This window comes from Schistocerca gregaria, chromosome X, assembly GCF_023897955.1.
Source record: "Schistocerca gregaria isolate iqSchGreg1 chromosome X, iqSchGreg1.2, whole genome shotgun sequence".
NCBI classification, from domain to species: Eukaryota; Metazoa; Arthropoda; class Insecta; order Orthoptera; family Acrididae; genus Schistocerca; species Schistocerca gregaria.
The window spans coordinates 568993007-569011200 of NC_064931.1; the positions used below are offsets into that span (position 1 = coordinate 568993007).

Sequence of the window (18194 nt, forward strand, 5' to 3'; positions counted from 1 at the left end):
GGTGGCAGTGCATGCTCTGCAACATGCTCCCATGCTCACCATAAGGTTGGTAAAGAGTTCTTACTGGTAGGACATTCCATTCCTCATTCAAAGTGGTTGACAGCTGCTGGATGGTCGTTGGTGCATGTGGACATAGTGTCATACGTCTCCCAATGCATCCTGCATGTACTCGATTTGATTTAAATCTGTGGATTGGGAAGTCCAGTCCATTCACCAAATGTCCTCTAATTCCAAGAGCTGCTCCATCTGGACGGTTCAATGGTGTTGTGTGTTATAATCAATATAAATGAAATCTGGGCCGAATACAGCCCTGAAAAGATACACATGGGGAAGCAATACAGTGTCAGAATAACATTGACTGGTTAGTATACTAAGTTCTGAGAAGTGGAGACCAGTATTTCCGTGCAACATTATGCCTTCCCTCACCATAAAACCTGTACCACCAAAACGACCATATTCAACAATGTACCTAGGTGTATTATTTGTTCCCTGTGCTCTCCGTATGAGGGTGACATATTGTGTGAAAGTTACTTTCATCATTAAGTTTCGCACACTTGTGTATATTAGTACGGTGCACCCTACTGTGCATTATCTGTAATGAATTTAAATTAGTTGTTTACTATTCAGGAAAAAAAAGAGTGAGTGCTTTTCCCCGTTGTATTACTATTCCTGTGCTGGTGTCCGGCGGGGTCAGGGATTTTCTCTGCCTCGTGATGGCTGGGTGTTGTGCGATGTCCTTAGGTTAGTTAGGTTTAAGTAGTTCTAAGTTCTGGGGGACTGATGACCTAAGATGTTAAGTCCCATAGTGCTCAGAGCCATTTGAACCTTTTTTTTTTTGTGCTGGTGCTTGTCCATCTGCCCCATGTAGTTACTTAGTGAACGTACAGTGCACTACTTGAAACATGTTTAGCAACTTACTACAATGTTACTTCTTTATTACATGTATATGGTTTTCGTTTGAGTCGCTTCTTTTGTATTACTCTGCTAATGCAGTTTGAAAATTTTATCACTGAGTTCATTTATTTATTTTTGGGTTTTGTTAAGAGTAAATCTTAAATAATGATAGTTGAGCTGAGAACACAGAAAAATTCAAAAAACAAGTTGACAAGTGGTGATAGTCTGATGTCGTACATATTGATATTTTGATGTAATGAATCGGACTTGTAGATGTATGGCATATGTGTCTTACAAAAAGCCCTCATAATGCATACCATAAGACAACTGAAACTAATAGTAAATTCCCAGATCTTGTAGACGTCACTCAGGTGTCATTAATGAAAATGGCATTCTCTGGTATTATAGTGTTTTTGTTATCACGATGGAATTTCTGCAGGTTGAAAATGCAAGCTTCCATTACTACTGTACGTGAAGGAAAAGTGTAACACTGAAGCAGCCTGTGGCCACGTGATGGGGGAAAGGTAAGCTAACGAATGAAAGAGAAAACAAAAAATGGCAAATGTGTTGAGCATTGCTTTTTTACAGCACCTGGGAGAGCTTTACTGGTTGATGCTGCTACCCTTTGCTTTTGGTCTTGGCTAATCGGAAAACATTGGGCAAAAATTACTTTCCCAAGTAGTTGTAGTGGTCACTTTTGAGGTGGTGGTATAGTGTTTGCTAATGTGGTGGCTCTTAAAATTATGTGGCTACATACATTCTGTTACTTTCAAATACACAAATATGGCAAAAAAAAAAAAATTACAGCAGTGATTGGAAAAATTTAGGTGGAAAAAATACACATTCTGTTCATTCTTGTTCTGCTGCCTGTATTTTGAAATTTAGAAACTTAGATAATATGGTGCATCAGCCCAAATTGTTTCCTTTGCATGAACATCTAAGAATGATTGGTTTCTTCTAAAGATATCTCTGGTTAGAAAATGTTTAAGGTTTACTTTCTTCAGGTTCAAATGCCTCTTCTTTAAATTTTTCTTGCTGTACAAGAGAACTTGGGATACCTTAATGTTTGGCTTCTCCTATCATTATGAAGTTTTGTTTACTTCCGGCTTTTGTTAATGGGAAAGTATCCATGGAAGGACTGCAAATACAATTAAGAAATTTTTATGTGAACTTGATTTGGAGTCTGTGGATGATAAACTATATTTGGCACATGCAGTAAAGTCACAACAGCATGTTCTGGCTAATGTTTTAGGGAGATGTATTGACAGGTGATCACATTAGACCCTGCTAGTCCAGAGGCTCTCAGGTGCATTTTGAGGGTCAAAAATCATCATTATTTTACTTTACTTGATTCTCTTTTTCTGAAAATACTGGGAAAAATGTAAATGTTTGTATCCAGTCACCTGGAAAATGTAATGAAGAATAGGAATTATGGTATGTTGACACAGAACTTACTTGACCTTCTTGTAATTTTACATTTTTTTTTGTATATGTCAGAGTTAGAAGGTATTGTTATTGTTAGGTATAGGACAGTTATTGAGGTATGTAGTAGCTTAACTGGGTGCAAATGAGAATGAGAGAAAGGGGGGAAGTGTCAGTGATAGTTAAGAGGTATGTAGGTAAGTAGCTAACAGTGAATACATTAGTAAAGATGACCACTGCATGAAACTCTGTTTTCCGTAGAGACTTGCTGCCATGTGTCTCATATATATATATATATCACACACTAGTAGCTTAGATACTCGCAACTGTGGTAGTGGCAGTCTGAGAGTAAACATTGAAATAATAATAATAATAATAATAATAATAAATATTATTATTATTATTATTATTATTATTATTATTATTATTATACCAGGTAATTCCATGTGGCTACCTCAATAATCCTACCAGAGAAAGGGGGCCTGCAATTTAACATGGAAGCCAAACCCTGTGTTGTTCTTAGATAATCTTCACATCATTATGAGGTGATGACTGGGTTAAAGGCAGAATGAAATTCTCCACCTTCTGACAAGGATTTCATCGACCTTTAGGTTTCCAGGCATGTGCCTTACCACTAGACTGCCAAGTCTGACAATACAGAAATATAAAAGAAATGATGGCATTTCATTTTAACCCTGGAGTTCGAGTGACTTCCCTCTCTTTCGTGATATTATATACCCCCCTCTTCTCCTGTTCACTCTCTTGTAGTCTTAAATGTTTCTGTCAACTTTCTATGTATTCACTCAGAGCTTGGCGAGTGTGTATTTCTGTATCAACCCTTATTATTTTTCATCTTAAGTCGCAATTATTTTCAAGTATTTGTTTAGGATTGAAGACCTGATGGAATAATGGAAATATATTATGGTGTAGTCTGTCTTATAAAGAATTGTTAGATATTGTGGTAGAGGAACACTTATTATTTACATCATTTTCAGAATGCAGTGACATCTCAGATAGTTTTCAAAATTATTTTTCCTTACTGCAGTACTGTTGTCGGTGTTGTCAACAAATTGTCTTATTTACCAATACGAAGTTTCTGGCTGGACTTTGGTGTTGAGTCATCAAGCTTCCCATCTATGACACTTACACCATGTTCATTGCAATATCTCGGAAGTTCTGCGTGATGAGGTGGCATGTAGCAACAATAGTTAAGGGTAGTTTGATGTTCTTGTCTGTTTGAGCTTTATAAAATTTGGATAGTATCCAGTTTATTTTGCTATTGTCAGTAGTCATTCTAGGTTATCACTCATTAATGTGTATTATGTTTTCGATGGAACCTCAGTAGGTCATTAGTTGTGGGGTTTGTGTAGCAATATAGACCTATTGCAGTGCCGCAAACCCTTCCACAATGTTGACAGATGTTAGCATCGACAACAATTTGCAAATGATTGTTAGAGTGGCCACACACACATTCTTTTCTTGTTGCTAATAGACATCTTTTTTTTTTTTTTTTTTTTTTTTTTTTTTTTTTTTTTTTTTTTTTTTTTTTTTTTTTTTTTTGTCGTGGACCTTCAAAAACAAGTCCACACCATCCCTGTCAATTAAATGCTGTATTCTGACAGTTTTTAATATATAAGACTTTTTGAACACTACTCTAAAACTGTTGTTTGATTTTAATTGCTTCACTACCAATAGCATTGATTGCTTCAAGGACACAGATGTTGATACCCCAGTCTTGCCATTTTATTGAAATAATTTTTCTCATAGTGCTTATGATATTTCTCCAAGGAAATTGCGTGCCTCCTATGTGTGGCCCATCCACCTCTGTAGCTGAGTGATCCACATAGCTGACTACTATGCAGATGACCCAGGTTTGATTCCTGTTACTGCCTGGGATTTTTCTGTGGTGGGAGGACTGTAAAGGGGTGCACTCAGCCTCGTGATGCCAATTGAGGAGCTTTAAGGGGCTTCAAATAAAAATGAGACAAAGGGAATAAGGTAAACTGTTTATTACTTCAAAATTAATAACCATAACTGTTAATGCACTATTTCCATTGTGAGACAAGGTGCACAATACCTTTGTAGAAAAAAAAATTGCATTTGCACTTGCCATTGGTACCATGATTGTACCCAGGCTTACACTTCTTCGTCTGAGGCAAATTGATGGTCACAAATGTCTTTCGTTAGGGCTCTAAAAATATGGAAATCGCCTTGAGAGAGATCAGAACTGTGTGAAGGATATGTAAGGACTTCCCAGAGAAACATCTGCAGCGTACATGAAACAAATGTGGCAACATATGGGTTTGTGCTTGTTGCAAGTACACTGAAGAAGGTTCACCGGATGGCTCTTGCACACCCTCCATACCGTCCTTATCTCTCACCATGGAATTTCCATATTTTTGGAACCCTTATGAAAGACATTCATAGCTGCTGGTGTACCTTCTGAAAACATTGCCCTTGTTGTCTCACAGTGGGAGAAATGTGCAAAGAGCTATAGCAGTTGCTTTTGAAACACTAAAAAGCTTACTTACTTTTTTCCATATGTCTCATTTTCATTTGACTGCTCCCTTAAACTTGAATGAGAAGTAGCAGCTCCGTTGTCAAGAAAGCTGACAATGGCTGGGAGAGTAGTGTGCAGATCCCATGCCACTTCTTACCACATCCAAATGACACCATTAACAGAGAATGATATGACATAGCAATTGGTTGGTCTCGATTGGCCCGTCTGGGCCAGAACAGGAAGCATTGCTTTTTGTACGTGGTCCAAGTTACACTTAGTATTGCAGTAGACAGTTGCACTTACAGCTGAGTCCTAGTGCTGATGTTACAATTATCGGAAACCCTATACTGTAGAAGACCAGAAGTGGTGGTGGTTGCAATGGTGGTACATCTGAGGCAATGTTGAATTTCAGCATCAGTGTTTTCACAAGTTCTACACACCACAGAAGCTCACCATTGATTGTGGTAAAGAACAGAAAGAAGTATCCTCCCAAGTTCATCTGCTTCTAACAGATACACCAGAATCAGCCAAAAACTTTCTCATGAGAAACCTCATTGCCTGAGTTAGAACAGTACACTATGGTCTGACATGATTGATAATGATGTTGTTGGGGATAGTAGGTCCTATTGACATGGGACCTTATTTACCAGATGCTTAGAGTGGAACCTAGTTATCACAAATACCTTATCTCGGCAAAAGGATGAGATTAAAATCACATAACAACATTGTTAGTCCAAACAGTGACACCCAATCGTTTATGTAAATATGTGTGGCCGAGATCAACATGATGTACATATCATAGGTGCTCTAGGAATTGCAGGAATCCTGAATAAACCATCAATTGATAAAATCTATGGTAACACTTCATATCCACTGGCAGTGAAGGAAGCAGGGAAAATGCATGAGGCATACATTGAACATCTCCAGGATGATGATGTCAATGAAAAATTCCATTATCTCCTGAATAAAAAGATTCCTAATGAGTAACCGGGAAACATTGAAGGGCACTGGTCAACTTTAAAATCTGCGTTTCTCTCAGCTTTTGAATATTTAATAGGTAATACCAAGAGAACTCATCCTCATTTGTTTTTTAAATGGCCAAAGCGTTTTTGTTCCCGTGAACAATAAGAGCAGAGCATGTATTGAATGGCAGAATCACCTTATTTGTGCATCCAAGACATTGTGTGAGGCTTGAATATAAGAACTACTGAATCAATCATGGATATCCCAAAATTGCAACATCTGGCTGAAACCGAGAGCTTTGCTACTGCAGGGCTACCAATACAGTATATGGCCCATCAACTCAATGTTTCAATCCCATAAGATCTAAGAATGGCACCATGCTTTTGAGAGAGAGCTGTTATATAAATGATCACTGGAAGGAAAACTTTCAAGAACTTTTGAACAGTGATAGGAACTTAGATGATGTGAAATTTTATAAAGAGCCATAGAGGCATGTTATATTGCTGTGATTAATACATGTGATTGTCATTTATCCCCTGTAGAATTACTTGAATATAGTAATTTTTTTCTCTCTTGACTTCTAGTTCCTTTTCTCCTCAAAGGACATTATTATTACTCTGAGTCAGGAAAGACACTGGACTCCCAGCCTTGTCATTATCTGTTTCTGCAGAATGTTTCTTGCTGTTAATACTTGGGTGAGGCATAATTCTTGTGTTTGTCTCAGCTGTTCTGCTCCAATCTGTCAGTCATTTTTAGATGTATCCCATTTTATAAACTCTTATGACTACTGTAAAAAACATGGGGCTTCTCTTAAATTATACGGCAATGACAAAACAAAACTTACTATCCAGGAAACTGAAGTCTACCAACTCTACATTAAGCCATTGTAATGTGACAAAACCACATTTTGTGCAAATAAAATAAAATGACATGTAGAAGCTATAATTGTTGTGGCTATATTTGAATTTTACGCTTTCTTGTGATTGGCCTTTATGATATTAAATGGTAGGAAGGATAATCCCCATCAGTTTGTATTTCACTGTGGTTTTGTTTCACTGTAATCTTACTTTGTTTTAGGGTTCTGTACCTCAGTAGGTAAAATGGGGCTCTTGTAAGGTCACTTTGTCTGTCTGTCTGTCTGTCTGTCTGTCTGTCTGTTCAGGCCACTTTTGCCCAGGAATGGGTGGAGGTATCAAGCTAAAAGTTACAAATACTAATATCTACAGTTCCTTGGTGGTGTAAAAAATTTAATCTCCCAAGTTAGCGCAGTTAAGATACAGCTATTTATGTCCACATACTATGATAATCGCAAATTCCCTCATGGAAACCCTATAGAGTAACTGTCTATACACACAGTTAAGTTTGTACAGAATCCTCAGAGCACAAGTCCTGCTCACATTTCGCTGGTTTTTCTTTGATACACACAAATATCATATATATAAGTTTTGTGTAAAGATTTTGGAAAATTTCATTTCTCGTTTAGGTGTCATTCATATAAACTCAGTAAGAAGACTAAAATCATTTACTGGTTGAACATTGTCTATCTACATAGAGAATGATAAAGGAAAATAAATATTGTATACATTGTGATGCAATATGACCTACGTTCTATGCGAGGATAACTTGATTCAATTTGAGTATATAAATTTGGTCTTCATTGTATTTCAGTTTTCCTGCATATTTTTATGAGCCTATTTTATCTGCTAATATGGGTTTGTGAGCCCACAGTTCTTCTTCTGGTGCAGTTTTTTTTATAACAGTAGCTGTAGATCTTTACTTTGAACAGCACCACTATTTCTTTTAGTAATTGTGTAGTATTAAATATCTTGTCTCAGTACAGTCACTGCATTGTTTTTTGCGTGTTTACGATCTTCTTACATACAACAGATGGTAACAAAAATTGTACTGCAAAAGTCCCATTGTCATCCAAAAACAGTAGAAATGTGGGTCTGTTGTGTTCAGAGGTATCTTATGGCTACTTAATATTAAATACATTTCATTTCCAAACTAAAGGTAACACTAATGAGCATTATTCTTCCTTCTTCAGGATGTTCTATTTTCATATGATGACTACAACTACTGGAGTAAATCTTCTGTCTGAAGTTGAAGTTGATTGTAAAACAGGCTTCTTGATAGCATTATATTTCTATTGTAACAATATTCCCTGTCACTGAAATTTGTTTCCTGACTTAAAGTTTGGTTCCAAAATTCGTCTTAGTGTGACAGCACTTTCCTGTTTATGAGACCCTAATAATTTTTTTGTGTAATGTGGTATCGGAGTAAGCTTTTGATTGTATTGTGGTTTCTTGAGCCACATTTTTAAATGTTTCAAGAAAGGTGGAGATTGATGTATGTCTATTGCTGCAGAAAGTGGGTTGTGGAATGAGGTAGAAAATAATAAATGGAAGCTTGCATTGTTGTATAATGTTTTTCTTTCCACTTATAATACTTTATCGAAGATTGTAAATTACCATGAAGTTTGATGCATCAGCAGTCTGCATGTAGGGAAGCAGTTTAACTGCTATTGTTGATTTTTTGTTAAAACTAAACTGTAACTATTTAGGCATGGCTTTACTAGCCCAAAATCTCATGGGTCTTGCTTTGCATTTGGCTACACAGGCTGGTGAATCGGCGGATAGAACAGCGCCAAGAGCACAGCATTACTCACACGGAAATTACCCAGAGGTATTTGCATTGCATGATAGTTACTGAGATGTCATTGGTTGTATCATGAAATCAGCGTTTTGTTTTCAGCAGTTTTGCATGCTATCTATTTTGAAGAAATCTTTGCCTTAATTTTTCAAACAGTATTGCTTATGTGGCACTTTGGAAAGTGGGTGATGATAACAGCTGAAGAATGTCAGATAATGGTAAATGAACAACTGGAATATTTGTTCTCTAGTAATTATAATTTAGGTGCTTTGTACTATCTTCCTGTTTGGGACATGTAATTGTTTGTTTTGTAGTATGTATTGTTGTGGCCTTTAGTGTTGGGGTAATTTTTGAGCGAGTAAAGAGTCTAATAATGCTTATGCTTGTATGACTAATTTACTCTCAATCTATGCTACACTTTTTGTTTACATATTTTGTTCTTTATGGAATTACTTGCTTTTACAGTTTTGTGTTTTGCTGTGTTTAAAAAAAGAATTGTTTTGCACACAACATTATGTGTAGATCTGCAGGTCTAGGGAAGCTTTCCTGGTACTTTTGTGCTAGATTTTGGTTCTTTCAGTCCTAAAAATTTAAAGTTATAAAAACAGATTTAGATTTCAAGAAACACTGATTAAATTTACTGCTGTATTCTATCTACACTCCTGATCTGCAAAATAAGTGATTTACATGGTTGATCTGCTTTAGAGACGTGACTTGATATCCATTTTATATTCCAATACTGAATATCAATCATGTCATATTTTTGTCTTACAGGTGTTCAATTTTTCCCAGTAAATTCATATTTATGTTCTTATTTTTAAAGGTACTATATCTCATTGTTCAGAAACTTTCTCCTCCACATAGCTGTGATTTACTCCACATAGCTGTGATTTACTACTGAGTAATCTTACAGTCTTCATGCAGATGAACCCACAGGCTTCAAATGGAGAATTGGATATCTTAATCATGTATACCATTAATGGGGCCTATGAAACCATTAGATTTTAATTTATAATTCATTGCTTCTATGAGAATATTTGGACTCAGTACTATGACCGAAATAATGTTCAATTGAAATATGGCAGCATGTTCGTTTATGTAAGATTTTTTGTTATTTTATATTCAAATTTGCATTACTTTTCAGCTGTTCGTTGTTGTAGAAATGCAGTGGTGTATTAATAGATATTGGAAAAAAATAGTGCACAGTATTCAGCATAAACTGCCCGTATATATTTGGTAAAGTGTGTTTGTCAGCTAATCAAATTTTTCTGTAACTTCATAATGCAGATCGTGTGTGCGTGTGCGTGTGTGTGTGCATGTGCGTGCGTGCGTGCGTGCGTGCTTGTGCGCGTGTGCGCATATGTGTGTGGGTGTGTGGGCACGCACGCACCAGTCAGTTTGCAATATAATCAGGAAAGTGTCATATTCCTGTAAGACCTATTGATAAAGGCGGAGTTGAATGTTCAGCTACAACCACAATATGAAATTTTTAGGTATGATTGTTTTCTTTGTGATGATAACCAGTGTAACTTTAGTATTTATTGAGTGCAGAAGGCAATTGTTGTTAATATTCTGTGGTTTCACAAATTTTTGAAGAAAAATATGATGATAGAATGGATTCACTTATTTATGCTGTATGTTTCAGTTGAGTAGTATAAAGGAAGGTAAAAAGTTTTGGTACTATATAATAAGAGCTGTGTATTGTGTTCATTGTCTGTGGTAGTAGGGGGACAGTAGAGAAATATTTGCTTGTTTATTTCTGGCTTGAAACAGATAGAGCTGTGGCCCTGTAAAGTCTGTAAATTGACATATCTAAAAATGAGGTTCAGCTTCTCCATAATTTGTTTAAAACATCCATAATTTTGTGCAGTTACTTTCCCACTATCCATAATATATTGATCAGCTTAGGACTGCTGCATTGTTTCTTCCTAATCTGTTCTTCCTAACAATTCAATTGATATTTTACCACTAATTCCTTCATATTTACTTCGTATCCAGTTTTATAGACCTATTACAATCAAAATAAGCAGTGTTAAAAGAGCATCTGCATGTGATACCATCTAAACCACATATCATCTCACATACGTATCTATCATTAAAATTTGAGATTTTCAGAAGACTGGACAATCATGAATAAATTGTCCATATATACAAAGCTTAATGTCTCAGTTTGTAAAGGTCTTCTGTAACATAAAATGGAACTGTTAGACATTACTACACAGAGTGAATAATTAGAGATTTTGCTGCTGTTGCTTGATATCTTAACAATAGTAAAATCTTAAAACTTTTTGATGCAATGTTGTTCTAAATTTATTTACATTTAGGTGCCATTGCCAGAGGACTGTGAACTTCATAGGTCACTAGCTCACATTAGCAAACTGGTATTGTTCTGGTAGAGACCTCATTAACACAGTGTATTGTTAGTATCTAATACATTTATATTAATCTGTAGGGGTTATTTGTAATGGCAGCAACTACATCTCGCTTATTCTGTGCTTTTTTTGCTGTCTGTCAGTGTTGTTATCACTTTCACAGATTTAAATAGCCTCTTTCAATAAAAGAGCTTTATAGTTGTCAACTGTATTCAAGTAGTTCCTCCTAACATACTGGAATACATACTTTGAGTTCTGCCACCATGAGAACCTTCTATCAAGCAATATGAATGCAACACAGTACATCACTTGTTGTTCATTCTACCTTTGGCCATGATTTGTTACCATGGAAAATGCTGAGTTGCACATGGATCAGAGTCCACATTAAACTGTAGATCCCTCTCTAGTTGGAACGTTGGCTCAGCTTAAAAGGCTGGAGGCAAGCAAGGGCATACAACACCCAATAGGACCTTGCTTAGTAGAGCACTGCAGTGTTTATAGACAGCTTTACTTAAGGGAAGGTAGATGACCTTAGAAGCCTTTTTATGCTACTGCAGTGTTGGACATTCACATAAATGGAAGTTGGGAAAGTGCTCAAAAACTCTCGTGTGAGTGACAGTTGACCTTTATATAGTCCATTCCTTATCACAGTAAAAGTACCACAGAACATGGCAACATGTACATATTTGCAGCCACTCTTCTAGGACTTTGGTGAACTAATCTTATTATGCTCAACATCATGCTGCTATGATCCTCTCAGACCTCGAGAAGAATGTCATAATTCTAATTCCAAAGAAAGCAGGTGGTTTTAGGTGATCAGTCTAATCAATCACAGCTGTAAAGTACAAAATAAAATTATTTATAGAAGAATGGAAAGACAGGTAGAACCTAACGTCAGAAAAGATCAGTTTTGTTTCTGGAGAAATACAAGAATATAGGAGTCAATACTGACACTACTGCTTATCTAAAAAGATACATTGAAGATGCTTACACCTACGTTTATAGAATTTGTAGATTTGGAAAAAGCTTTTGATGGCATTGACTGGAATACACTCATTGAATTCTGAAGATAGCAGAGAGAAAGTGTTGAGATGGAAGGTTTTCTACAACTTTTACAGAAATCGAACTCCAGTTATGAGACAAAGAATGTGAAAGAGAAAAGTAGTTAAGAAGGTAGTAAGACAAGGCTGTAGTCTATCCCCGATATTATTCAATCTATAATAAGCAAGCAGTAAAGGAAAACAAAAGAGAAATTTGGAAGTGGAGTCAATGTTTGGGGTAAAGAAATAACAACTTTGAGGTTTGCCAGTGGTGGTGTAATCTGTCATAGGTGGCAAAGGACTTGGAAGAGCACTTGAGCAAAATGCATACTGTCTTGAAAATAGATTATAAACAAAAGTAAAACAAGTTGGGAAAGAGCCCAAAAACCCTTCTGTGAGTAACAAATTACCTTTTATACATACCATTCCTTATATAGCCTCGTTATCTCAGGTTATGCTGGGGGAATTACGTAAGGAAATAAGGCAGTTTTGTTACTTAGGCAGCAAAATAAGTAATGATGGCTAAAATTGAGGAGTATTAATTGCATCTGGCAATATCAAAAAAAGTGTTTATGTGAAAGAGAAATTTCTTAGTAGTGATTGTATATTTAAGTTTTAGGGAGTCTTTTTCTAGAGGCTTTTGTCTGGAGTGTAGCCTTGTACAGAAGTGAAATGAGGGCAGTAAATGGTTTAGACAAGAAGAGAATAGAGATTTTTTAAACGTTGTGCTGCAGAAGAATGCTGAAGATTAGAAGGGTAGGTTGAATAACTAATGAGGTAGTACTGAATTGAATTTGGGTGGGAGGGGGCAGGACAAAAATTTGTAACTTAATTGGACTAAAAAGAGAATTGATTGATAGGACATGTCCTGAGTCATGGAGGAATTGTCTGTTTGGTAATGGAAGGAATTATGTCAAACATATGGTCAGGGGGACTTCAGAAAGTAATTTACACATTATTATGGCAGGTCAAGTAACTTATTGAATGCTGCACTACACTTCAAAAGACACAGATACATGATGCTATTTTTCAGCATACTCAGCAAGTCTCCGTAAACCATGGTCAGAACGTTCTACCAGTTGTTCATTTCCTCAACAATAGAAATCCACTCCATGGTCACAAAGTCATTCAGTAATCACTGTGTGAAAGTCCACTTTGTCTGAAAACCACTCCCCCCCCCCCCCTCCCAGATTTTCTTCCAGCTTACCAAAAATATGGAAATCGTATCGTGCAAGATCTACACTTCCCAATCAGCATCATCCACATCTATGTAACTTCTGTCAAATTGTTGCCACTATTTCACTACGACTGCGCACAACATTGCATTTGGTTCATATATTACCAGAAGTTCATGTTGAATATTTGTGCAAGTTAGATGTTTCACCTACAAAATCTTACTGTCCTTTGTACTTCAACTTCGGATTATGTTTCCATTTGTGTGCGATTTCACTTCCACACTGTGATACACCTGTTGCCTGTATTGCAACAAGAACTGTCTCTGCAGAAAACCGGGAATGTGTACGCTCTTATTACAGTGACCCATTCTTATTGTGTGACAATCTTAGTGGGGGACAACATGTGTAACTTACTTTGTGAAGACCCTATGTAGGATGCAGTAACTATGCAAAGGTTGGATGATTTTTTTTTGGACGGGGGACTAGACATCAAGGTCATCAGTCACACTATGCAAAGATGAAGAGGCTTGCACAGGATAGAGTAGTGTGGCAATCCACATCAAACCAGTCTTTGGACTGAACACCCCAACAATAAACAACAACCGTCAGCAGTTGATAAGCATATAAATAAGATACTGCTTCTGTACTTCCGTTATTTCTTCTGCCTATTAAGCACGTACTCTTAACATGTTAGTTATCCCCACCCTCCCTCCTCACTGCTCCCTGCTCACCCAATTTTCTAAACTTTCCTCTTACCTGAAACTAATTAGTTACACTAGCAGTAAGGTGCAAGAATGCACATACATGAGAACATAAGTACCAAACATGCAATAACAATGCGGGCAAAATTAAATTGCATTTAAAAATGTGCAGTATTGAAGTTTGATTAAATTGTCTGTAATAGTTAAACACCTCAGGATCACTTTGGCCATGTACAGTAATTCTCTCCAGAACTGAAACATACTTTCTCAGTGTGGCACAATTAATTTGTGTTTCCTTACACAAATTACCATATGCTGTAAGGTTGAGGTGCCTGTTTTCCACATGATGTGCAGTAGCACAGAGCTGGAAACTGACACACCATTTTCTCAGGATATCTCCATCAGGAGCACTCATAATTTAAAAAATCCATAGAAGTAGTGTTGGAATTCTATCCCAAAAGCCTTAAAATCTGCAACAGAATTCATAATGGAAGTGATACCACATTTTCTCCCATTGTCTTACACACTTCTCCCTCATAGTTATCTCATGAGTGGTCTTCTAATTCTACCAACGCAAACATTTGTTTTAAAATGTTGTTATCTCAGTACCAATAAACACTGAAAATTTGTGTTTTTCAGACTTGCTTAACTGTTTCTGTTGGTACAGTTCTGTTTAAGTTTGTATATTTTGCTCTTTAGTCAAGAATTCCTTCTTCTATTTGAGGCATGGTCCTGAGGGTCATAAGCTTTATGAGGGCTAATAATAAAGTTTTAATCATTGCCACAAAACATGAAGTTACATAGTAAATTTTTTTAAACTTCCTTGCAGATTGAAACATTGTGCTAGACAGAGACGCAAACCTAGGGACTTTGCCCTTTGTGGACAAGTGCTCTACCAACTTAATTTATCCACACGTGACTCATGACCTGCACTCACTCCTTCACTACCACCAGTATCTCTCTCCTTTGTTCCAAAGACCATGCAATTTCTCCTACATGCCTTGCGAGACACACTCCTGGTAGAAAGGATGTAGCAGTGAACTGGGTAAGCCACAACCTATGGATTTGTTTCCAAAATGAAGTTTCACTCTGCAGCAGTATGTGGGCTGATTTGAAACTTCTAGATAGATTGAAAGTGTGTACTTGACCAGAACTTTAATGTGAGACCTTTCCCTTTTAGTGGGAAAGTGCTCTACCAACTGAGTTACTCAGTAGTTGTCGACACATTTGTTGGCACTACCCTTTTTTGTTTCCTTTCTGTGGTTGCTTTTTCATTTTTTGTTTCTCCCCAGATTTATGTAAATAAGTAATTGTAAGCGCCAGTTCCAAATGGTTAATGTTTTGAATATGTTTATTGGTCGTACCACAGTCATTTATTTAGTAGATGAATGCAACATTTTTGTGTCCCAGTGTTTGCATTTGTTATGTTACAAATTCATGTTTTAACTAATTTAATTCTCATACTTCCCATTTTCATTTCAGGAGAGTTCTACAGGAGAAAACGCCAGACATGCTACAGTATACGTGAGTATCTTGTGATTGTAACTGAAGTTAGGTGTTTTTTAGACAATTGGTTTCTGTGAAAATGTATTTGTTTTATGTTTAAAACTTTTAGTGGTCAACCAGAATTACATCAGGGAAACTCTTATTCACTTGATATGACATACCATCCAACAAATGGCCACCAGGATAATCACTCACCTAATTCTTCTCACCTGTCTGTTCAGAGTGGAGATGGAGCAACTCTTGTGTCTCGTACTCAGAAGCAACAAACTACACAGCAGGTTAGATTTTAGTAGATATGATTGTTCACAAAATTATACACTGTGAATTTTATTGAACTCTCCAAAATAATAATAACAATAACAATATGCTTTTACAGGTTACTACTTTAACGAAAGTTGTTAGAGAAGTTCATCATGTTGGACCTGATGGTCAGCAAGTTGATTATGTTGGTCTTCCATATTCAGGAGCTGGAGTTGTACCACCTACAGCTACACCTTCGAATTATCCTCCTTTCACAAATTATGAGCTATTGACAGGGCAGGAAGGCTATCCTCCCATGGACCCAGGTTAGTAGTGTTCAGAAAGCAGTTCACATGTTTGAGTGTGTGAGTAGAGGCATGAAAATGCAGGTGATCTATTTGTATGTAAACATTAATTTCTTTAGAAATTAGCCATTTGTGATTGACAACATTACACCATTAAAGAAACATTTTGACAGTGGAGCTGAACCATAAAAGTGATGGATTTATTGTGTGTTATTAACAGTAATAAAAATATTTGTATGTATGGCAGAAAATCATTTATATTTTCCAAGCCCCAATGAACTGCAGTAACAGTTGTGAAACAGAATTTCAGTGAGAGGAATATATTCCAGAGGTTTTTTTTTCCATTCTGCTTTGATACGAATCAGTGGTATTTTCTTGCTATTTTCTCATGTAGTCAGAACTAAAGAAGAAACCACTAGTGTGCTCTAATGAAGTTTGAACATTCCATAAAACATGTGGTTAAGTCTCATTTTTATGGAATATAACATCAAAACACATGGAAAAAGAGACTCAACTGTAGAATACCAACTTCCTTGATGAGTCACCATTCATGTAAAATAAAACAATAAGATAAAGAAGAAAGAACAGTTTGCTGTATCTAATGATACAAAAAAAATAGTCCACATATTAAAAAATGAAAGAGAGAAAGAAAGAAAGAAAGAAATTGTTGTCAGTCCATTTATTCAACAGACACTAAAGTTAGTTCTACTGTTTATCACTTCTTTCTGCCTAATTAATGCCTTTTATGGCAAATTTATGTTCTAAAATTGTTGAACTGATGAGAAATGACAGTAAAATGAAAGTTTAATTTCTTTTACTTGATGAGGTGAAGAACATGGGACAGCTAAGTACGAAATATGATATTTCTTACAACAGATGCGGCCTTATGATAAAAGTCATTTTCGGGTGAAGTTTAAAGTGACATCAACTTGTATTTCATGATTATTTTATCTACACATTAAATATAAGAACACTGGCTATTAGTGAATGGTACTTCCTTTACTTTTCACTAAAACACCAATATGGTACAGGTACCACTTTTTCAGCACTTCTAAACTGAACATATATGAACAGTATATGAAAGAGCTTCTGTAGGTAAATTTTTTCATCATTGAAGGCAAAAGGTTCTTGCACAAGTATATAGGTCCAAACATCAAAATAATAGAGGGAAATGTTTATGTGAGCTTACAAGCCTTATTTTATTGCAAAATTATCACACATTTTGCCTGTCACACTGCAAGTCTGTAAGTTCTAACTATAGTTTGGCATCCTGCACTGACTGGTTGTAAATTTATTTTGATGTGTCTGACCTTCACTTTGAAGTTCTGGAACTGGTCATAATGCTGCTTATCATGTGTTTTAATAAGGGCTACTCTCCACTTTAAGCACTGCACTGTTAATTATATACGCATGAGTTTAAGGCTGCATTGAGCTTAACACATGGTCATTCCTCTGAAGACAGAACACAGTTTGCACTTCTCCATAATGGCGACCAATCGTCACATTTTACCACGAGCACTCACTACCCAGGCAGTGAGCGAGAGTGAGAATTCGTGCTCATTTAACCGCCTCCTGAACGGGTCTGGATTAGATGATGCTATTGAGATGTGACATTACAATTGTTTTAAAATTTGTTATTGTTAAAACAATGGAAGTTCGGAATGTGGATAAGTAGTTTGTTTACAATGAGTGTTAAAAGAAACATCGTAAAAAATAGAAGTTTGATGTGAACTTTTTTGATAATTTTCTTACCACATTCATAAAGGCCTGAGTCAACAAAAGTGTTTCAAATTGCTTCACTCAACGTTTAGTAACCAATTACTTTCAGAAAAGACTGTTCACAATTTCTAGGCAGAATTTCATCTCGATTATGTTTCCTTCAACTCAGCAGTAAATTTCGTGAAAGTTGACAGAAATCTGTTATTGTTGCAAATAAAATTGATGCTGTGTGCTACACGATTGAAGGGAATTGGCACAGGTGTACCATGAGATACAGGCTTTCTTAAGCATATCAGAAACACCAATACAGTTTTGTGTGAATGCTTAGATGTGAAAAGGATCTGCTCCCCAATGAATACCACACAGTTTGATTGAAGTTTAAAACATTTGATGATGTAAACACAATCCATGTGCGTATAACATTGTAACAGGAGATTAAACTTGGATATATTTGTATGAGCTGGAAACTGAGCAGCATTTAGTCATCTTGGTGTTCTGATATGAACGAAAATCAACAAAATCAGTTCGTTTGTCACCCACTTCCGAGAAAATGGTTGCTTGTTACTTTGGTTATACCAAACACCACACAGTCATTGGTTTAAAATAGTGTTTTTTAATCGTTTTGATAAGTAGAACCCTTTTTAATGTCCCCTTTTGTTGTGGAACCCAGGTTTGTTTCAGTATTGAGTGTTTAACGCAGCATCC

General features: G+C 36.3%; 1 protein-coding gene across 17 annotated transcripts in view; it reads left to right on the forward strand.

Annotated features, from left to right (window-relative positions):
- The window catches only part of LOC126299340 (catenin delta-2), a 468367-nt gene that overhangs the window by 350763 nt on the left and 99410 nt on the right, over positions 1 to 18194 (forward strand). For 8 of the 17 annotated variants that reach the window (XM_049991175.1, XM_049991180.1, XM_049991182.1 and 5 more), the window contains 4 exons: positions 8399 to 8464; positions 15202 to 15243; positions 15335 to 15503; positions 15602 to 15791. In XM_049991175.1, coding sequence (XP_049847132.1) covers positions 8399 to 8464; positions 15202 to 15243; positions 15335 to 15503; positions 15602 to 15791 — 467 coding nt within the window. Of the gene's footprint in view, positions 1 to 1333; positions 1419 to 8398; positions 8465 to 15201; positions 15244 to 15334; positions 15504 to 15601; positions 15792 to 18194 lie in introns of all 17 variants that reach the window. The other 9 variants (XM_049991178.1, XM_049991184.1, XM_049991186.1 and 6 more) reach the window with 2 other exon arrangements.